Below are 21,650 nucleotides of genomic sequence, written 5' to 3' on the forward strand. Positions count from 1 at the left end.
CCCCTGCGCCTGGGGAAGCGCCCGCCTCCCCTGCGCCTGGGGAAACGCCCGCCACCCCTGCGCCCGGGGAAGCGCCCGCCGCCCCTGCGCCTGGGGAAACGCCCGCCACCCCCTGCGCCTGGGGAAGCGCCCGCCGCCCCTGGGCCTGGGGAAGCGCCCGCCGCCCCTGCGCCTGGGGAAACGCCCGCCGCCCCTGCGCCTGGGGAAGCGCCCGTCGCCCCTGCGCCTGGGGAAACGCCCGCCGCCCCTGCGCCTGGGGAAACGCCCGCCGCCCCTGCGCCTGGGGAAGCGCCCGCCGCCCCTGCGCCTGGGGAAGTGGCCGCCACCCCTGCGCCTGGGAAAGCGCCCGCCGCCCCTGGAACTGGGGAACCACCTGTGGAGAGAAGAGGGGAAGGGTACGGCCTGGTGTTCCTGTGGGGAGAAGAGGGGAAGGACACGGTCTCGTGTTCCTGTGGGGAGAAGAGGGAAGGACACGGCCTGGCGATCCTGTGGGGAGAAGAGGGGAAGGGTACGGCCTGGTGTTCCTGTGGGGAGAAGAGGGGAAGGGTACGGCCTGGTGTTCCTGTGGGGAGAAGAGGGGAAGGGTACAGCCTGGCGTTCCTGTGGGGAGAAGAGGGGAAGGGTACGGCCTGGCGTTCCTGTGGGGAGAAGAGGGAAGGGTACGGCCTGGCGTTCCTGTGGGGAGAAGAGGGGAAGGGTACGGCCTGGTGTTCCTGTGGGGAGAAGAGGGGAAGGGTACGGTCTGGCGTTCCTGTGGGGAGAAGAGGGGAAGGGTACGGCCTGGTGTTCCTCTGGGGAGAAGAGGGAAGGACACGGCCTGGTGTTCCTGTGGGGAGAAGAGGGGAAGGGTACGGCCTGGTGTTCCTGTGGGGAGAAGAGGGGAAGGGTACGGCCTGGTGTTCCTGTGGGGAGAAGAGGGGAAGGGTACGGCCTGGTGTTCCTGTGGGGAGAAGAGGGGAAGGGTACGGCCTGGTGTTCCTGTGGGGAGAAGAGGGAAGGGTACGGCATGGTGTTCCTGTGGGGAGAAGAGGGGAAGGGTACGGCTTGGTGTTCCTGTGGGGAGAAGATGGGAAGGGTACGGCCTGGCGTTCCTGTGGGGAGAAGAGGGGAAGGGTACGGCCTGGTGTTCCTGTGGGGAGAAGAGGGAAGGGTACGGCCTGGCGTTCCTGTGGGGAGAAGAGGGGAAGGGTACGGCCTGGCGTTCCTGTGGGGAGAAGAGGGAAGGACACGGCCTGGCGTTCCTGTGGGGAGAAGAGGGGAAGGGTACGGCCTGGCGTTCCTGTGGGGAGAAGAGGGAAGGACACGGCCTGGCGTTCCTGTGGGGAGAAGAGGGGAAGGGTACGGCCTGGCGTTCCTGTGGGGAGAAGAGGGGAAGGGTACGGCCTGGCGTTCCTGTGGGGAGAAGAGAGGAAGGGTACGGCCTGGCGTTCCTCTGGGGAGAAGAGGGAAGGACACGGCCTGGCGTTCCTGTGGGGAGAAGAGGGGAAGGGTACGGCCTGGCGTTCCTGTGGGGAGAAGAGGGGAAGGGTACGGCCTGGCGTTCCTGTGGGGAAAAGAGAGGAAGGACACGGCATGGCGTTCCTGTGGGGAGAAGAGGGAAGGACACGGCCTGGCGTTCCTGAGGGGAGAAGTGGGGAAGGGCACGGCATGGCGTTCCTGTGGGGAGAAGAGGGAAGGACACAGCCTGGCGTTCCTGTGGGGAGAAGAGGGGAAGGGTACGGCCTGGCGTTCCTGTGGGGAGAAGAGGGAAGGACACGGCCTGGCGTTCCTGTGGGGAGAAGAGGGAAGGACACGGCCTGGCGTTCCTGTGGGGAGAAGAGGGGAAGGGTACGGCATGGCGTTCCTGTGGGGAGAAGAGGGGAAGAGTACGGCCTGGCGTTCCTGTGGGGAGAAGAGGGAAGGGTACGGCCTGGCGTTCCTGTGGGGAGAAGAGGGGAAGGGTACGGCCTGGCGTTCCTGTGGGGAGAAGAGGGAAGGGTACGGCATGGCGTTCCTGTGGGGAGAAGAGGGAAGGGTACGGCATGGCGTTCCTACGGGGAGAAGAGGGAAGGGTACGGCCTGGCGTTCCTGTGGGGATAAGAGGGGAAGGGTACGGTCTGGTGTTCCTGTGGGGATAACAGGGGAAGAGTACGGCCTGGCATTCCTGTGGGGAGAAGAGGGAAGGGTACGGCATGGCGTTCCTGTGGGGAGAAGAGGGAAGGACACGGCCTGGCGTTCCTGTGGGGAGAAGAGGGGAAGGGTACGGTCTGGTGTTCCTGTGGGGATAACAGGGGAAGGGTACGGCCTGGCGTTCCTGTGGGGAGAAGAGGGGAAGGGTACGGCCTGGTCTTCCTGTGGGGAGAAGAGGGGAAGGGTACGGCCTGGTGTTCCTGTGGGGAGAAGAGGGAAGGGTACGGCATGGCGTTCCTGTGGGGAGAAGAGGGGAAGGGTACGGCCTGGCGTTCCTGTGGGGAGTAGAGGGGAAGGGTACGGCATGGCGTTCCTGTGGGGAGAAGAGGGGAAGGGTACGGCCTGGCGTTCCTGTGGGGAGAAGAGGGAATGATACAGCATGGCGTTCCTGCGGGGAGAAGAGGGAAGGGTACGGCCTGGCGTTCCTGTGGGGATAAGAGGGGAAGGGTACGGTCTGGTGTTCCTGTGGGGATAACAGGGGAAGAGTACGGCCTGGCATTCCTGTGGGGAGAAGAGGGAAGGGTACGGCCTGGCGTTCCTGTGGGGAGAAGAGGGAAGGACACGGCCTGGCGTTCCTGTGGGGAGAAGAGGGGAAGGGTACGGTCTGGTGTTCCTGTGGGGATAACAGGGGAAGGGTACGGCCTGGCGTTCCTGTGGGGAGTAGAGGGGAAGGGTAAGGCCTGGTCTTCCTGTGGGGAGAAGAGGGGAAGGGTACGGCCTGGTGTTCCTGTGGGGAGAAGAGGGAAGGGTACGGCATGGCGTTCCTGTGGGGAGAAGAGGGGAAGGGTACGGCCTGGTGTTCCTGTGGGGAGAAGAGGGGAAGGGTACGGCCTGGTGTTCCTGTGGGGAGAAGAGGGAAGGGTACGGCATGGTGTTCCTGTGGGGAGAAGAGGGGAAGGGTACGGCTTGGTGTTCCTGTGGGGAGAAGATGGGAAGGGTACGGCCTGGCGTTCCTGTGGGGAGAAGAGGGGAAGGGTACGGCCTGGTGTTCCTGTGGGGAGAAGAGGGAAGGGTACGGCCTGGCGTTCCTGTGGGGAGAAGAGGGGAAGGGTACGGCCTGGCGTTCCTGTGGGGAGAAGAGGGAAGGACACGGCCTGGCGTTCCTGTGGGGAGAAGAGGGGAAGGGTACGGCCTGGCGTTCCTGTGGGGAGAAGAGGGAAGGACACGGCCTGGCGTTCCTGTGGGGAGAAGAGGGGAAGGGTACGGCCTGGCGTTCCTGTGGGGAGAAGAGGGGAAGGGTACGGCCTGGCGTTCCTGTGGGGAGAAGAGAGGAAGGGTACGGCCTGGCGTTCCTCTGGGGAGAAGAGGGAAGGACACGGCCTGGCGTTCCTGTGGGGAGAAGAGGGGAAGGGTACGGCCTGGCGTTCCTGTGGGGAGAAGAGGGGAAGGGTACGGCCTGGTGTTCCTGTGGGGAAAAGAGAGGAAGGACACGGCATGGCGTTCCTGTGGGGAGAAGAGGGAAGGACACGGCCTGGCGTTCCTGAGGGGAGAAGTGGGGAAGGGTACGGCATGGCGTTCCTGTGGGGAGAAGAGGGAAGGACACAGCCTGGCGTTCCTGTGGGGAGAAGAGGGGAAGGGTACGGCCTGGCATTCCTGTGGGGAGAAGAGGGAAGGACACGGCCTGGCGTTCCTGTGGGGAGAAGAGGGAAGGACACGGCCTGGCGTTCCTGTGGGGAGAAGAGGGGAAGGGTACGGCATGGCGTTCCTGTGGGGAGAAGAGGGGAAGAGTACGGCCTGGCGTTCCTGTGGGGAGAAGAGGGAAGGGTACGGCCTGGCGTTCCTGTGGGGAAAAGAGAGGAAGGACACGGCCTGGCGTTCCTGTGGGGAGAAGAGGGGAAGGGTACGGCCTGGCGTTCCTGTGGGGAGAAGAGGGGAAGGGTACGGCCTGGCGTTCCTGTGGGGAGAAGAGGGGAAGGGTACGGCCTGGCGTTCCTGTGGGGAGAAGAGGGGAAGGGTACGGCATGGCGTTCCTGTGGGGAGAAGAGGGGAAGGGTACGGCCTGGCGTTCCTGTGGGGAGAAGAGGGAAGGGTACGGCCTGGCGTTCCTGTGGGGAGAAGAGAGGAAGGACACGGCATGGCGTTCCTGTGGGGAAAAGAGAGGAAGGACACGGCATGGCGTTCCTGTGGGGAGAAGAGGGAAGGACACGGCCTGGCGTTCCTGTGGGGAGAAGAGGGGAAGGGTACGGCCTGGCTTTCCTGTGGGGAGAAGAGGGAAGGGTACGGCCTGGCGTTCCTGTGGAGAGAAGAGGGGAAGGGTACGGCCTGGCATTCCTGTGGGGATAAGAGGGGAAGGGTACGGTCTGGTGTTCCTGTGGGGATAAGAGGGGTAGGGTATGGCCTGGCGTTCCTGTGGGGAGAAGAGGGGAAGGACACGGCCTGGCGTTCCTGTGGGGAGAAGAGGGGAAGGGTACGGCCTGGCATTCCTGTGGGGAGAAGAGGGAAGGGTACGGCATGGCGTTCCTGTGGGGAGAAGAGGGAAGGGTACGGCATGGCGTTCCTACGGGGAGAAGAGGGAAGGGTACGGCCTGGCGTTCCTGTGGGGATAAGAGGGGAAGGGTACGGTCTGGTGTTCCTGTGGGGATAACAGGGGAAGAGTACGGCCTGGAATTCCTGTGGGGAGAAGAGGGAAGGGTACGGCATGGCGTTCCTGTGGGGAGAAGAGGGAAGGACACGGCCTGGCGTTCCTGTGGGGAGAAGAGGGGAAGGGTACGGTCTGGTGTTCCTGTGGGGATAACAGGGGAAGGGTACGGCCTGGCGTTCCTGTGGGGAGAAGAGGGGAAGGGTACGGCCTGGTCTTCCTGTGGGGAGAAGAGGGGAAGGGTACGGCCTGGTGTTCCTGTGGGGAGAAGAGGGAAGGGTACGGCATGGCGTTCCTGTGGGGAGAAGAGGGGAAGGGTACGGCCTGGCGTTCCTGTGGGGAGTAGAGGGGAAGGGTACGGCATGGCGTTCCTGTGGGGAGAAGAGGGGAAGGGTACGGCCTGGCGTTCCTGTGGGGAGAAGAGGGAAGGATACAGCATGGCGTTCCTGCGGGGAGAAGAGGGAAGGGTACGGCCTGGCGTTCCTGTGGGGATAAGAGGGGAAGGGTACGGTCTGGTGTTCCTGTGGGGATAACAGGGGAAGAGTACGGCCTGGCATTCCTGTGGGGAGAAGAGGGAAGGGTACGGCCTGGCGTTCCTGTGGGGAGAAGAGGGAAGGACACGGCCTGGCGTTCCTGTGGGGAGAAGAGGGGAAGGGTACGGTCTGGTGTTCCTGTGGGGATAACAGGGGAAGGGTACGGCCTGGCGTTCCTGTGGGGAGTAGAGGGGAAGGGTAAGGCCTGGTCTTCCTGTGGGGAGAAGAGGGGAAGGGTACGGCCTGGTGTTCCTGTGGGGAGAAGAAGGAAGGGTACGGCATGGCGTTCCTGTGGGGAGAAGAGGGGAAGGACACGGCCTGGCGTTCCTGTGGGGAGTAGAGGGGAAGGACACGGCCTGGCGTTCCTGTGGGGAGAAGAGCGAAGGGTACGGCATGGCGTTCCTGTGGGGAGAAGAGGGGAAGGGTACGGCCTGGCGTTCCTGTGGGGAGAAGAGGGGAAGGGTACGGCCTGGCGTTCCTGTGGGGAGTAGAGGGGAAGGGTACGGCATGGCGTTCCTGTGGGGAGAAGAGGGAAGGGTACGGCATAGCATTCCTGTGGGGAGAAGAGGGGAAGGGTACGGCCTGGCGTTCCTGTGGGGAGAAGAGGGGAAGGGTACGGTCTGGCGTTCCTGTGGGGAGAAGAGAGGAAGGACACGGCCTGGCGTTCCTGTGGGGAGAAGAGGGAAGGACACGGCCTGGCGTTCATGTGGGGAGAAGAGGGGAAGGGTACGGCCTGGCGTTCCTGTGGGGAGAAGAGGGGAAGGGTACGGCCTGGCGTTCCTGTGGGGAGAAGAGGGAAGGACACGGCCTGGCGTTCCTGTGGGGAGAAGAGGGAAGGACACGGCCTGGCGTTCCTGTGGGGAGTAGAGGGGAAGGGTACGGCCTGGCGTTCCTGTGGGGAGAAGAGGGGAAGGGTACGGTCTGGCGTTCCTGTGGGGAGAAGAGAGGAAGGGTACGGCCTGGCGTTCCTGTGGGGAGAAGAGGGAAGGACACGGCCTGGCGTTCCTGTGGGGAGAAGAGGGGAAGGGTACGGCCTGGCGTTCCTGTGGGGAGAAGAGGGGAAGGGTACGGCCTGGCGTTCCTGTGGGGAGAAGAGGGAAGGACACGGCCTGGCGTTCCTGTGGGGAGTAGAGGGGAAGGACACGGCCTGGCGTTCCTGTGGGGAGAAGAGCGAAGGGTACGGCATGGCGTTCCTGTGGGGAGAAGAGGGGAAGGGTACGGCCTGGCGTTCCTGTGGGGAGAAGAGGGGAAGGGTACGGCCTGGCGTTCCTGTGGGGAGAAGAGGGGAAGGGTACGGTCTGGCGTTCCTGTGGGGAGAAGAGGGGAAGGGTACGGCCTGGCGTTCCTGTGGGGAGAAGAGGGGAAGGGTACGGCCTGGCGTTCCTGTGGGGAGAAGAGGGATGGACACGGCCTGGCATTCCTGTGGGGAGTAGAGGGGAAGGGTACGGCCTGGCGTTCCTGTGGGGAGAAGAGGGAAGGACACGGCCTGGCGTTCCTGTGGGGAGTAGAGGGGAAGGGTACGGCCTGGCGTTCCTGTGGGGAGAAGAGGGGAAGGGTACGGCCTGGCGTTCCTGTGGGGAGAAGAGGGGAAGGGTACGGTCTGGCGTTCCTGTGGGGAGAAGAGAGGAAGGGTACGGCCTGGCGTTCCTGTGGGGAGAAGAGGGAAGGACAGGCCTGGCGTTCCTGTGGGGAGAAGAGCGAAGGGTACGGCATGGCGTTCCTGTGGGGAGAAGAGGGGAAGGGTACGGCCTGGCGTTCCTGTGGGGAGAAGAGGGGAAGGGTACGGCCTGGCGTTCCTGTGGGGAGAAGAGGGGAAGGGTACGGTCTGGCCTTCCTGTGTGGAGAAGAGGGGAAGGGTACGGCCTGGCGTTCCTGTGGGGAGAAGAGGGGAAGGGTACGGCCTGGCGTTCCTGTGGGGAGAAGAGGGATGGACACGGCCTGGCATTCCTGTGGGGAGTAGAGGGGAAGGGTACGGCCTGGCGTTCCTGTGGGGAGAAGAGGGGAAGGGTATGGCCTGGCGTTCCTGTGGGGAGAAGAGGGGAAGGGTACGGCCTGGCGTTCCTGTGGGGAGAAGAGCGAAGGGTACGGCCTGGCGTTCCTGTGGGGAGAAGAGGGGAAGGGTACGGCCTGGCGTTCCTGTGGGGAGAAGAGAGGAAGGGTACGGCCTGGCGTTCCTGTGGGGAGAAGAGGGGAAGGGTACGGCCTGGCGTTCCTGTGGGGAGAAGAGGGAAGGGTACGGCCTGGCGTTCCTGTGGGGAGAAGAGGGATGGACACGGCCTGGCATTCCTGTCGGGAGTAGAGGGGAAGGGTCCGGCCTGGCGTTCCTGTGGGGAGAAGAGGGGAAGGGTACGGCCTGGTGTTCCTGTGGGGAGAAGAGGGGAAGGGTACGGCCTGGCGTTCCTTTGGGGAGAAGAGAGGAAGGACACGGCCTGGCGTTCCTGTGGGGAGAAGAGGGAAGGACACGGCCTGGCGTTCCTGTGGGGAGAAGAGGGGAAGGGTACGGCCTGGCGTTCCTGTGGGGAGAAGAGGGGAAGGGTACGGCCTGGCGTTCCTGTGGGGAGTAGAGGGGAAGGACACGGTCTGGCGTTCCTGTGGGGAGAAGAGCGAAGGGTACGGCATGGCGTTCCTGTGGGGAGAAGAGGGGAAGGGTACGGCCTGGCGTTCCTGTGGGGAGTAGAGGGGAAGGACACGGTCTGGCGTTCCTGTGGGGAGAAGAGCGAAGGGTACGGCATGGCGTTCCTGTGTGGAGAAGAGGGGAAGGGTACGGCCTGGCGTTCCTGTGGGGAGAAGAGGGGAAGGGTACGGCCTGGCGTTCCTGTGGGGAGAAGAGGGATGGACACGGCCTGGCATTCCTGTGGGGAGTAGAGGGGAAGGGTACGGCCTGGCGTTCCTGTGGGGAGAAGAGGGGAAGGGTATGGCCTGGCGTTCCTGTGGGGAGAAGAGGGGAAGGGTACGGCCTGGCGTTCCTGTGGGGAGAAGAGCGAAGGGTACGGCCTGGCGTTCCTGTGGGGAGAAGAGGGGAAGGGTACGGCCTGGCGTTCCTGTGGGGAGAAGAGAGGAAGGGTACGGCCTGGCGTTCCTGTGGGGAGAAGAGGGGAAGGGTACGGCCTGGCGTTCCTGTGGGGAGAAGAGGGAAGGGTACGGCCTGGCGTTCCTGTGGGGAGAAGAGGGATGGACACGGCCTGGCATTCCTGTCGGGAGTAGAGGGGAAGGGTACGGCCTGGCGTTCCTGTGGGGAGAAGAGGGGAAGGGTACGGCCTGGCGTTCCTTTGGGGAGAAGAGAGGAAGGACACGGCCTGGCGTTCCTGTGGGGAGAAGAGGGAAGGACACGGCCTGGCGTTCCTGTGGGGAGAAGAGGGGAAGGGTACGGCCTGGCGTTCCTGTGGGGAGAAGAGGGGAAGGGTACGGCCTGGCGTTCCTGTGGGGAGTAGAGGGGAAGGACACGGTCTGGCGTTCCTGTGGGGAGAAGAGCGAAGGGTACGGCATGGCGTTCCTGTGGGGAGAAGAGGGGAAGGGTACGGCCTGGCGTTCCTGTGGGGAGTAGAGGGGAAGGACACGGTCTGGCGTTCCTGTGGGGAGAAGAGGGGAAGGGTACGGCCTGGCGTTCCTGTGGGGAGTAGAGGGGAAGGACACGGTCTGGCGTTCCTGTGGGGAGAAGAGCGAAGGGTACGGCATGGCGTTCCTGTGGGGAGAAGAGGGGAAGGGTACGGCCTGGCGTTCCTGTGGGGAGAAGAGGGAAGGGTACGGCCTGGCGTTCCTGTGGGGAGAAGAGGGAAGGACACGGCCTGGCGTTCCTGTGGGGAGAAGAGGGGAAGGGTACGGCCTGGCGTTCCTGTGGGGAGAAGAGGGGAAGGGTACGGTCTGGCGTTCCTGTGGGGAGAAGAGGGATGGACACGGCCTGGCATTCCTGTCGGGAGTAGAGGGGAAGGGTACGGCCTGGCGTTCCTGTGGGGAGAAGAGGGGAAGGGTACGGCCTGGCGTTCCTGTGGGGAGAAGAGGGGAAGGGTACGGCCTGGCGTTCCTGTGGGGAGAAGAGGGGAAGGGTACGGCCTGGCGTTCCTGTGGGGAGAAGAGGGGAACAACACGGCCTGGCATTCTTGCGGGGAGAAGAGCGAAGGGTACGGCATGGCGTTCCTGTGGTGGGGTCGGGCATGGGTCAGTTTCTCAATGGCAGATAACCATGTTTCTGCAAGCTGGGTGCTTGTGCAGTCGCTCTGGAAAGTTGGAAATGCTGATCCGCATAGCCTTGGGTTGCATTTCTATTGGTGGTGCACAGTGTACATGGATCGGTGCATGTAAAAAATTTAGTCTGCAGATGGATTGGAAAAGTTCACAAACAGCTGGAAAAGATTAGAGGGAACATTGGTGAGGAAGGGGGTTGGGCAGGGGAGGGGACGGACATGCCTGTTGGATGGTGGGGGGTCAGGTGTGTCCCAGCATTCCCTTGGAGGTTGGGGGTCGGGCAGGGCCCCATGTTCCTGTGGGGAGGGGACGGACATGCCTGTGGGGAGGTAGGGGTCAGGCGTGTCCCAGCAGTCCCTCGGGGGTCGGGCAGGGCCCCGTGTTCCTGTGGGGAGGGGACGGACATGCCTGTGGGGAGGTGGGGGTCAGGCGTGTCCCAGCATTCCCTCGGGGGTCGGACAGGGCCCCGTGTTCCTGTGGGGAGGGGACGGACATGCCTGTGGCGGGTCAGGCGTGTCCCAGCAGTCCCTCGGGGGTTGGGGAGGGCCCCGTGTTCCTGTGGGGAGGGGACGGACATGCCTGTGGGGGGTCAGGCGTGTCCCAGCAGTCCCTCGGGGGTCGGGCAGGGCCCCGTGTTCCTGTGGGGAGGGGACGGACATGCCTGTGGGGGGTCAGACGTGTCCCAGCATTCCCTCGGGGGTCTGGCAGGGCCCCGTGTTCCTGTCGGGAGGGGACGGACATGCCTGTGGGAAGGTGGGGGTCAGGCGTGTCCCAGCAGTCCCTCGGGGGTCGGGCAGGGCCCCGTGTTCCTGTGGGGAGGGGACGGACATGCCTGTGGGGGGTCAGGCGTGTCCCAGCAGTCCCTCGGCGGTTGAGGAGGGCCCCGTGTTCCTGTTGGGAGGGGACGGACATGCCTGTGGGGGGTCAGGCGTGTCCCAGCAGTCCCTCGGGGGTTGGGGAGGGCCCCGTGTTCCTGTTGGGAGGGGACGGACATGCCTGTGGGGGGTCAGGTGTGTCCCAACAGTCCCTCGGGGGTCGGGCAGGGCCCCGTGTTCCTGTGGGGACGGGACGGACATGCCTGTGGGGAGGTGGGGGTCAGGCATGTCCCAGCAGTCCCTCGGGGTTCAGGCAGGGCCCCGTGTTCCTGTGGGGACGGGACGGACATGCCTGTGGGGAGGTGGGGGTCAGGCGTGTCCCAGCAGTCCCTCGGGGGTCGGGCAGGGCCCTGTGTTCCTGTGGGGACGGGACGGACATGCCTGTGGGGAGGTGGGGGTCAGGCGTGTCCCAGCAGTCCCTCGGGGGTCGGGCAGGGCCCCGTGTTCCTGTGGGGAGGGGACGGACATGCCTGTGGGGAGGTGGGGGGTCAGGCGTGTCCCAGCAGTCCCTCGGGGGTCGGGCAGGGCCCCGTGTTCCTGTGGGGACGGGACGGACATGCCTGTGGGGAGGTGGGGGTCAGGTGTGTCCCAGCAGTCCCTCGGGGGTCGGGCAGGGCCCCGTGTTCCTGTGGGGACGGGACGGACATGCCTGTGGGGAGGTGGGGGTCAGGCGTGTCCCAGCAGTCCCTCGGGGGTCGGGCAGGGCCCTGTGTTCCTGTGGGGACGGGACGGACATGCCTGTGGGGAGGTGGGGGTCAGGCGTGTCCCAGCAGTCCCTCGGGGGTCGGGCAGGGCCCCGTGTTCCTGTGGGGAGGGGACGGACATGCCTGTGGGGAGGTGGGGGGTCAGGCGTGTCCCAGCAGTCCCTCGGGGGTCGGGCAGGGCCCCGTGTTCCTGTGGGGACGGGACGGACATGCCTGTGGGGAGGTGGGGGTCAGGTGTGTCCCAGCAGTCCCTCGGGGGTCGGGCAGGGCCCCGTGTTCCTGTGGGGACGGGACGGACATGCCTGTGGGGAGGTGGGGGTCAGGTGTGTCCCAGCATTCCCTCGGGGGTCGGGCAGGGCCCCGTGTTCCTGTGGGGAGGGGACGGACATGCCTGTGGGGAGGTGGGGGTCAGGTGTGTCCCAGCAGTCCCTCGGGGGTTGGGCAGGGCCCCGTGTTCCTGTGGGGACGGGACGGACATGCCTGTGGGGAGGTGGGGGTCAGGCGTGTCCCAGCAGTCCCTCGGGGGTCGGGCAGGGCGCCGTGTTCCTGTGGGGACGGGACGGACATGCCTGTGGGGGGTCAGGTGTGTCCCAGCAGTCCCTCGGGGGTCGGGCAGGGCCCCGTGTTCCTGTGGGGACGGGACGGACATGCCTGTGGGGAGGTGGGGGTCAGGTGTGTCCCAGCAGTCCCTCGGGGGTCGGGCAGGGCCCCGTGTTCCTGTGGGGACGGGACGGACATGCCTGTGGGGAGGTGGGGGTCAGGCGTGTCCCAGCAGTCCCTCGGGGGTCGGGCAGGGCCCCGTGTTCCTGTGGGGAGGGGACGGACATGCCTGTGGGGAGGTGGGGGTCAGGCGTGTCCCAGCAGTCCCTCGGGGGTCGGGCAGGGCCCCGTGTTCCTGTGGGGACGGGACGGACATGCCTGTGGGGAGGTGGGGGTCAGGCGTGTCCCAGCAGTCCCTCGGGGGTCGGGCAGGGCCCCGTGTTCCTGTGGGGACGGGACGGACATGCCTGTGGGGGGTCAGGCGTGTCCCAGCAGTCCCTCGGGGGTTGGGGAGGGCCCCGTGTTCCTGTGGGGAGGGGATGGACATGCCTGTGGGGGGTCAGGCGTGTCCCAGCAGTCCCTCGGGGGTCTGGCAGGGCCCCGTGTTCCTGTGGGGACGGGACGGACATGCCTGTGGGGGGTCAGGTGTGTCCCAGCAGTCCCTCGGGGGTCGGGCAGGGCCCCGTGTTCCTGTGGGGAGGGGACGGACATGCCTGTGGGGGGTCAGGCGTGTCCCAGCAGTCCCTCGGGGGTCGGGCAGGGCCCCGTGTTCCTGTGGGGACGGGACGGACATGCCTGTGGGGAGGTGGGGGTCAGGCGTGTCCCAGCAATCCCTCGGGGGTCGGGCAGGGCCCCGTGTTCCTGTGGGGAGGGGACGGACATGCCTGTGGGGGGTCAGGCGTGTCCCAGCAGTCCCTCGGGGGTCGGGCAGGGCCCCGTGTTCCTGTGGGGAGGGGACGGACATGCCTGTGGGGAGTTCATCTCCGTGGGAGGCTCTGCTGGCTGGGCGGTTGGTGCAGGAACCTTCTCCCCCCGCTGCCCCAGGCTCACCCACGCTGCACGAGCTGGCCCCGCTGGTGAAGTCGGTCCTGCTCGCCGGGCCGGCCGGAACGGGGAAGAAGCTGCTGGTCCATGCTGTGTGCACCGAGACGGGCGCCAACCTCTTCGACCTGTCCCCAGACAACCTGGTGGGCAAGTACCCGGGCAAGGCTGGCCTCAGCATGCTGATACACTTGGTGTTCAAGGTACTGGCCGGGCCAGGGCGCTGGGCAGCGACGGGACGGGGCAGGGCCCAGGGCAGCATGGTGGGGGGGGCTGGCGGGTACCCGTGGCTGGGGGAGGCGCTGAGCCCCTCTCCGGCCGCTCTAGGTGGCCAGGCTGATGCAGCCGTCGGTGATCTGGGTTGGCAACGCGGAGAAGACGTTTTACAAGAAGGTGCCGAAAGAAGAGAAGCAGGTGAGAGGGGCCTGGGAGCTGTTGGGAGGGGCCGGGGCTAGCAGCAGGGGGAGGATGCCCACACGCTAGGGCTGCGGGCAGGGCATCCTGGTCCGCAGCCCGTGGCCTGGGGGCCTGGACGGCGCAGGGCAGGGGCTCCTGCCCCCCGCCGCCCTGGAGTGGTAGATGCCGCTGTGCAGCCAAGCACAGCGCAGACCCTCGGGACGAGAGCCCCACGCCTGCTGGCGCTGGGCGCCCGGGCCACGCACAGCCGCAAGGCACGGAGCTCAGCAAGCTACAGCTCTTCTGCGTGCCCGTGCGGAGCACAGGAGAGTACAAGCAACACCCGGGGCATCGGCACCCAGGGGCTGTGCCAGCCCTGGCCCACGCAGGCGCCGGGAAGCGTGTACTGGCCCCGCCCCATCGGCTGCTACCGAGGCCGTGACTTGGTTTCCCCTGGCCCCACTCTGTTGTGCGCCTCACTCCCGAAAACCCCGGCATCCGTAGTTCTGAATGCAGCTCGGCTCCCCCTTCCCCAGAGGTGTGTGCTGGGGCTATGCCTGCTCCGTGGTCCCCAGGGTTTGTCCCCGAGCTGGGTCGTTACTTCAAAAGCGCCAAAACGGCATCCTTCCGGTGTGTCCTCCCGGGCAGCACTTCCTCACAGCCGTGCGGGCACGAGCCGCATGCACGAACCACGCAGCAGAGCACTCCTGTACTGCAGCTCCGCACGAACCGCACACACGAACCACGCAGCAGAGCACCCCTGTACTGCAGCTCCGCACGAACCGCACACACGAACCATGCAGCAGAGCACCCCTGTACTGCAGCTCCGCACGAACCGCACGCACGAACCACGCAGCAGAGCACCCCTGTACTGCAGCTCCGCACGAACCGCACGCACGAACCACGCAGCAGAGCACCCCTGTACTGCAGCTCCGCACGAGCCGCATGCACGAACCACGCAGCAGAGCACCCCTGTACTGCAGCTCCGCACGAACCGCACACACGAACCGCACGCACAAACCATGCAGCGTGGCACCCGTGTACCGCAGCTCTGCACGAGCCGAACGCACGAACTATACAGTCGTGTGGGCACCCGTGTACCGCAGCTCTGCACGAGCCACACGCACGAACCACACAGCGGGGCACCTGTGTACCGCAGCTCCACACGAGCCACACGCACGAACCACACAGCGGGGCACCCGTGTACCGCAGCTCCACATGAGCCACACGCACGAACCACACAGCGGGGCACCCGTGCACCGCAGCTCCGCATGAGCCACACGCACGAACCACACAGCGGGGCACCCGTGTACCGCAGCTCCGCACGAGCCACACGCACGAACCACGCAGCAGAGCACCCCTGTACTGCAGCTCCGCACGAACCGCACGCACGAACCACGCAGCAGAGCACCCCTCTACTGCAGCTCCGCACGAACCGCACGCACGAACCACGCAGCAGAGCACCCCTGTACTGCAGCTCCGCACGAACCGCACGCACGAACCACGCAGCAGAGCACCCCTGTACTGCAGCTCCACACGAGCCGCATGCACGAACCGCACGCACGAACCATGCAGCATGGCACCCGTGTACCGCAGCTCCGCACGAACCGCACACACGAACCACGCAGCAGAGCACCCCTGTACTGCAGCTCCGCACGAGCCGCATGCACGAACCGCACGCACGAGCCATGCAGCATGGCACCCGTGTACCGCAGCTCCGCACGAGCCGCACACACGAACCACACAGCAGAGCACCCCTGTACTGCAGCTCCGCACGAACCGCACGCACGAACCACGCAGCAGAGCACCCCTGTACTGCAGCTCCGCACGAACCGCACACACGAACCACGCAGCAGAGCACCCCTGTACTGCAGCTCCGCACGAACCGCACGCACGAACCACGCAGCAGAGCACCCCTGTACTGCAGCTCCGCACGAACCGCACACACGAACCACGCAGCAGAGCACCCCTGTACTGCAGCTCCGCACGAGCCGCATGCACGAACCACGCAGCAGAGCACCCCTGTACTGCAGCTCCGCACGAACCGCACACACGAACCACGCAGCAGAGCACCCCTGTACTGCAGCTCCGCACGAGCCGCATGCACGAACCGCATGCATGAACCGCGCAGCACGGCACCCGTGTACCGCAGCTCTGCACGAGCCGAACGCACGAACCACACAGCGGGGCACCTGTGTACCGCAGCTCCGCACGAGCCACACGCACGAACCACACAGCGGGGCACCAGTGTACCGCAGCTCCGCAGGAACCGCATGCACGAACCACACAGCAGGGCACCCGTGTATCGCAGCTCCACACGAGCTGCACGCACGAACCGCACAACAGGACACCCGTGTACGCAGCTCCGCACGAGCCACACGCACGAACCACATAGCGGGGCACCCGTGTACCGCAGCTCCACATGAGCTACACGCACGAACCGCACGCACGAACCACACAGCGGGGCACCCGTGTATCGCAGCTCCACACGAGCTGCACGCACGAACCGCACAACAGGACACCCGTGTACCGCAGCTCCGCACGAGCCACACGCACGAACCGCACAACAGGACACCCGTGTACACAGCTCCGCACGAACCACACAACAGGACACCTGTGTACACAGCTCCGCACGAGCCACACGCACGAACCACACAACAGGACACCCGTGTACCGCAGCTCCACACGAGCCACACGCACGAACCACACAACAGGACACCCGTGTACCGCAGCTCCACACGAGCCACACGCACGAACCGCACAGCAGGGCACCAGTGTACCGCAGCTCCACATGAGCCGCACGCACGAACCACACAACAGGACACCCGTGTACCGCAGCTCCACATGAGCCACACGCACGAACCGCACAGCAGGGCACCTGTGTACCGCAGCTCCGCACCAGCCACACGCATGAACCACACAGCAGGGCACCTGTGTACCGCAGCTCCGCACCAGCCACACGCATGAACCACACAGCAGGGCACCTGTGTACCGCAGCTCCACACGAGCCACACGCACGAACCACACAGCAGGGCACCTGTGTACCGCAGCTCCGCACCAGCCACACGCATGAACCACACAGCGGGGCACCAGTGTACCGCAGCTCCACATGAGCCACACGCACGAACCACACAACAGGACACCCGTGTACCGCAGCTCCACATGAGCCGCACGCACGAACCACACAACAGGACACCCGTGTACCACAGCTCCACACGAGCTGCACGCACGAACCACACAACAGGGCACCTGTGTACCGCAGCTCCACATGAGCCGCACGCACGAACCACACAACAGGACACCCGTGTACCGCAGCTCCACACGAGCTGCACGCACGAACCACACAACAGGACACCCATGTACCGCAGCTCCACATGAGCTGCACGCACGAACCACACAACAGGACACCCATGTACCGCAGCTCCACATGAGCCGCACGCACGAACCGCACAGCAGGGCACCTGTGTACCGCAGCTCCGCACCAGCCACACGCATGAACCACACAGCAGGGCACCTGTGTACCGCAGCTCCGCACCAGCCACACGCATGAACCACACAGCAGGGCACCTGTGTACCGCAGCTCCACATGAGCCACACGCATGAACCGCACAGCAGGGCACCTGTGTACCGCAGCTCCACATGAGCCACACGCATGAACCGCACAGCAGGGCACCTGTGTACCGCAGCTCCGCCCCAGCCACACGCATGAGCCACATAGCCCGGGCCCCAGCTCATGCCTAGGGGCAGGGCAACTGGGAATGTGCCCCAGGAGCTGGTAGTGCCCTGACCTGTGCCAGGCCCCTTGCTCTGCTCCCCGAGACTCTGCCCGCCACCCGTGGGCCCCACCCGACCCCAGTGACCCCTCCCCCCACCCGCGGGCTCGGCCTGACTCCTGTAACTCCCCCCCCACCGGAGGGGCCTGAGCCCATGATGCCCTTTGCGGCCCCCCCAGGCTGACCCCAAGAGGCTGAAGAGGGACTTGCCCAAAGCCCTGAAGCTGCTGAAGCCTGAGGACCGGGTGCTGCTGCTGGGCACGTCGGACAAGCCCTACGAGGCCGACGTGAAGACGCTGTGCAAGGCCTACGAGCGGATCCTCCTCGTCCCCCGGCCCGACTATGCGTCCCGCTACGGTAGGGCCAAGCCGGCGGCCCAGCAAGCGGGGCTGGCCTTGCCCTCGGGCCCGTGCCTGGGGGAAGCGCCCTGGGGGCGAAGGCTCTCCAGCCCCCGGAGGTGCTCCAGCCCTCAGGCGCCGTGCTGCCGGCGCTGGGGGTTCATGTTCCGGGGCTCTGGGGACTTGTTCCCGGGGGAGCGGGGCTCCAGCAGCCGGCCAGACTGCAGCCAGGCAATGGCGTCCGTCCGCGTACTGGCCACGCCGGGGGCCTGAGCCATCCCGACCGCCCAGGCTTTGCCACAGCCCCGCACGCCACCGGAGCCGTTGCCAGGGGTGCACCGCTGGCTGGGGTCACAGAGCTGTTGTCCATGGCTGCTGGCAGCCTAGGAGGCGGCACCTGGGGGGCCCCGGGTCTGGCTTGGTTAACAGAGGGGCAGGGCAGGCGCTTGGGAGGGCAAGGCGAGGTGGCGCGCCCGAGTCGCTCTGAAATCAGCACATGCAGTCCAGGTAAGACAGGGACAAGGACTTGCCTCCAGCACCCCTGCCAGCTGCCACAAGGAGCCGCGGCGCGTGAGCTAGCGGAGCCCAGCACCAGGCACACGGTCCAGCGCGCACACGTCCCCGGCCATGGCCTCGCGGAGGGGGGGTCCGGAACGAGGGGATTGGTGGAATTCCCTTTTACTTCCCCTCCCCGAGCCCCCAGGCTGCCTCACTGCCCGCAATGGCCCCTTTGCCCCGCAGTGACCTGGCAGCGCCTGATCAAGAAACACGGCGGCACCATCAGCCCTGCCCTGGACGCCAGCGCCCTGGCCAAGCTCTCGGACGGCTACAGCCAGGGGTGCATCGCACAGGCCGTGCAGCTGGTGCTGACCGAGCGGCGCCTCCTGCAGATGCCCAAGAAACCGCTGAGGGCAGGCGAGTTCCTGCAGGTGCTGGCCAAGGCCGATCCCATTTACAGCGAGGAGGAGAAGACCCTGCAGGTGCCCGGCCAAGCCCCTGGGATACAACATTTCTGGGGCAGGCAGGGGCGGCCGGTCCTCCCCCCACGCCAGCCTGGCCCGTGGCCCCCGTGCTACTGTCACCCGTAGGGGCAGGCACAGGCGGCTGGTCCTCCCCCCGCGCCAGCCTGGCCCGTGGCCCCCTGCTACTGTCACCCCTAGGGGCAGGCACAGGCGGCTGGTCCTCCCCCCGCGCCAGCCTGGCCCGTGGCCCCCTGCTACTGTCACCCCTAGGGGCAGGCACAGGCGGCCGGTCCTCCCCCCGCGCCAGCCTGGCCCGTGGCCCCCTGCTACTGTCACCCCTAGGGGCAGGCACAGGCGGCCGGTCCTCCCCCCGCGCCAGCCTGGCCCGTGGCCCCCTGCTACTGTCACCCCTAGGGGCAGGCACAGGCGGCCGGTCCTCCCCCCGCGCCAGCCTGGCCCGTGGCCCCCTGCTACTGTCACCCCTAGGGGCAGGCACAGGCGGCCGGTCCTCCCCCCGCGCCAGCCTGGCCCGTGGCCCCCTGCTACTGTCACCCCTAGGGGCAGGCACAGGCGGCCGGTCCTCCCCCCGCGCCAGCCTGGGCCGTGACCCCCTGCTACTGTCACCCCTAGGGGCAGGCACAGGCGGCCGGTCCTCCCCCCGCGCCAGCCTGGCCCGTGGCCCCCGTGCTACTGTCACCCCTAGGGGCAGGCACAGGCGGCCGGTCCTCCCCCCGCGCCAGCCTGGCCCGTGGCCCCCTGCTACTGTCACCCCTAGGGGCAGGCACAGGCGGCTGGTCCTCCCCCCGCGCCAGCCTGGCCCGTGGCCCCCCTGCTACTGTCACCCCTAGGGGCAGGCACAGGCGGCCGGTCCTCCCCCCGCGCCAGCCTGGGCCGTGATCCCCTGCTACTGTCACCCCTAGGGGCAGGCACAGGCGGCCGGTCCTCCCCCCCGCGCCAGCCTGGGCCGTGGCCCCCTGCTACTGTCACCCCTAGGGGCAGGCACAGGCGGCCGGTCCTCCCCCCGCGCCAGCCTGCCCCATGGCCCCCGTGCTACTGTCACCCGTAGGGGCAGGCACAGGCGGCTGGTCCTCCCCCCGCGCCAGCCTGGCCCGTGGCCCCCTGCTACTGTCACCCCTAGGGGCAGGCACAGGCGGCCGGTCCTCCCCCCGCGCCAGCCTGGCCCGTGGCCCCCCTGCTACTGTCACCCCTAGGGGCAGGCACAGGCGGCCGGTCCTCCCCCCGCGCCAGCCTGGGCCGTGGCCCCCTGCTACTGTCACCCCTAGGGGCAGGCACAGGCGGCCGGTCCTCCCCCCATGCCAGCCTGGCCCGTGGCCCCCCGTGCTACTGTCACCCCTAGGGGCAGGCACAGGCGGCCGGTCCTCCCCCCATGCCAGCCTGGCCCGTGGCCCCCCGTGCTACTGTCACCCCTAGGGGCAGGCACAGGCGGCCGGTCCTCCCCCCGCGCCAGCCTGGCCCGTGGGCCCCCTGCTACTGTCACCCCTAGGGGCAGGCACAGGCGGCCGGTCCTCCCCCCGCGCCAGCCTGCCCCATGGCCCCCTGCTACTGTCACCCGTAGGGGCAGGCACAGGCGGCCGGTCCTCCCCCCGCGCCAGCCTGCCCCATGGCCCCCGTGCTACTGTCACCCCTAGGGGCAGGCACAGGCGGCCGGTCCTCCCCCCGCGCCAGCCTGCCCCATGGCCCCCGTGCTACTGTCACCCCTAGGGGCAGGCACAGGCGGCCGATCCTCCCCCCGTGCCAGCCTGGCCCGTGGGCCCCCTGCTACTGTCACCCCTAGGGGCAGGCAGAGGTGGCCCATTCCCCAGCTCCCTACCCCACCACATGGTCCCTGCCCTCCATGTTAGTGTCACTGCTGTGGGCAGACTGATGCCCACCCACCCCTGCCTCAGCTCTGCACCGAGCTCACCTGCTGCTCTGCACCCGCCTGGCAGGACTGGTACACAAAGACGCCGCTGGGCAAGAAGCGACTGAAGGCAGCACAAGAGAGAGAAGAAGGGAAGGAGGCGAAGGGGAAGGACAAGAAAGGGAAGAAAGGGAAGAAATAGTTCAGCTGACGGGCCCTGTGTCGTCCCCCCGCCTCTGTGCTCGTCAGCCCCATAAACTGGCTTATTCTTGCAGAAAGAATGGGGTATGCTCAGCTGGGTGTGAGCTGGGGGGCGTGGTGCACGTATGTCCCGCTTCTGTCTGTGTGTTGGGGCGTGAACCTGAGGCATTGTGAATATATGGTGTGTGTTGTGTGTGCGTGCACACATGTGGGGTGAGCCTGCGGCACTGTGAATGTGTGTGTGTGGGGGTAAGCCTGGGGCATTGTGAATGTATGTCCTGTGTGTATGCATGTGGGGTGAGCCTGCGGCACTGTGAATGTGTGTGTGTGGGGGTAAGCCTGGGGCATTGTGAATGTATGTCCTGTGTGTATGCATGTGGGGTGAGCCTGCGGCACTGTGAATGTGTGTGTGTGGGGGTAAGCCTGGGGCATTGTGAATGTATGTCCTGTGTGTATGCATGTGGGGTGAGCCTGCGGCACTGTGAATGTGTGTGTGTGGGGGTAAGCCTGGGGCATTGTGAATGTATGTCCTGTGTGTATGCATGTGGGGTGAGCCTGCGGTACTGTGAATGTGTGTGTGGGGGGGTCAGCCTGGGGCATTGTGAATGTATGTCCTGTGTGTATGCATGTGGGGTGAGCCTGCGGTACTGTGAATGTGTGTGTGGGGGGGTCAGCCTGGGGCATTGTGAATGTATGTCCTGTGTGTATGCATGTAGGGTGAGCCTGCGGTACTGTGAATGTGTGTGTGGGGGGGTGTGACGGCACGTTGGGGGTTCCCCGTCTCCTGCACCCCGAAATGGCACAAACAGACTGTACCAGCCAGTGGAATTGAGGGTGGTTTATTGCTCCTCCAGCACAGCGCAGCACAGATGTAATCTGGTTACAGGAACTGGGCTAGGATGCCTCAGGCCCCCTTGAGATGGGGGAGACTGGGCCCCTAAAACTCCAGCTCCTCTCCCTAGGCTGTCTCATCCATCCTCACAGACAGCCACCAACCAACTAACTAAATTCCCTTGCAGCCCTGCCCCCCCAGTCAGGGCAGCATTCCACCTTCCTTTGTTCCTCTCCATGGGGGGTGTCTGGCCACTGGTTCAACCAGTTTGGCCTTACCTCTGCCTAGCGAGGTTTTCCCTGCTGGGTCTTGCTCCAGACAGCAGGGGTCACCACAGCCCAGCAAGTACCCCCACTACGTCACAGGGGGTCAGCCTGGGGCATTGTGAATGTATGTCCTGTGTGTATGCATGTGGGGTGAGCCTGCGGTACTGTGAATGTGTGTGTGGGGGGGTAAGCCTGGGGCATTGTGAATGTATGTCCTGTGTGTATGCATGTAGGGTGAGCCTGCGGTACTGTGAATGTGTGTGTGGGGGGGTAAGCCTGGGGCATTGTGAATGTATGTCCTGTGTGTATGCATGTGGGGTGAGCCTGCGGTACTGTGAATGTGTGTGTGGGGGGGTCAGCCTGGGGCATTGTGAATGTATGTCCTGTGTGTATGCATGT

At 66.1% G+C, this 21,650-nt stretch overlaps 1 protein-coding gene across 4 annotated transcripts in view; it reads left to right on the forward strand.

Moving 5' to 3' along the window:
* Positions 1–20,255, forward strand: part of DRC11L (dynein regulatory complex subunit 11 like) — a 101,575-nt gene extending 81,320 nt beyond the window's left edge. The window contains exons 14-18 of one of the 4 annotated variants that reach the window (XM_075917568.1): positions 12,626–12,825; positions 12,950–13,036; positions 16,971–17,148; positions 17,871–18,109; positions 20,041–20,255. In XM_075917568.1, the coding sequence (XP_075773683.1) occupies positions 12,626–12,825; positions 12,950–13,036; positions 16,971–17,148; positions 17,871–18,109; positions 20,041–20,154 (818 nt within the window). In that variant the 3' untranslated portion in view covers positions 20,155–20,255. The remainder of the gene's footprint in view (positions 1–12,625; positions 12,826–12,949; positions 13,037–16,970; positions 17,149–17,870; positions 18,110–20,040) is intronic. The other 3 variants (XM_075917567.1, XM_075917565.1, XM_075917566.1) reach the window with 3 other exon arrangements.
* Positions 20,256–21,650: the final 1,395 nt, after the last annotated feature.

Source organism: Pelodiscus sinensis, unplaced genomic scaffold, assembly GCF_049634645.1.
Source record: "Pelodiscus sinensis isolate JC-2024 unplaced genomic scaffold, ASM4963464v1 ctg63, whole genome shotgun sequence".
Taxonomy (NCBI): domain Eukaryota; kingdom Metazoa; phylum Chordata; order Testudines; family Trionychidae; genus Pelodiscus; species Pelodiscus sinensis.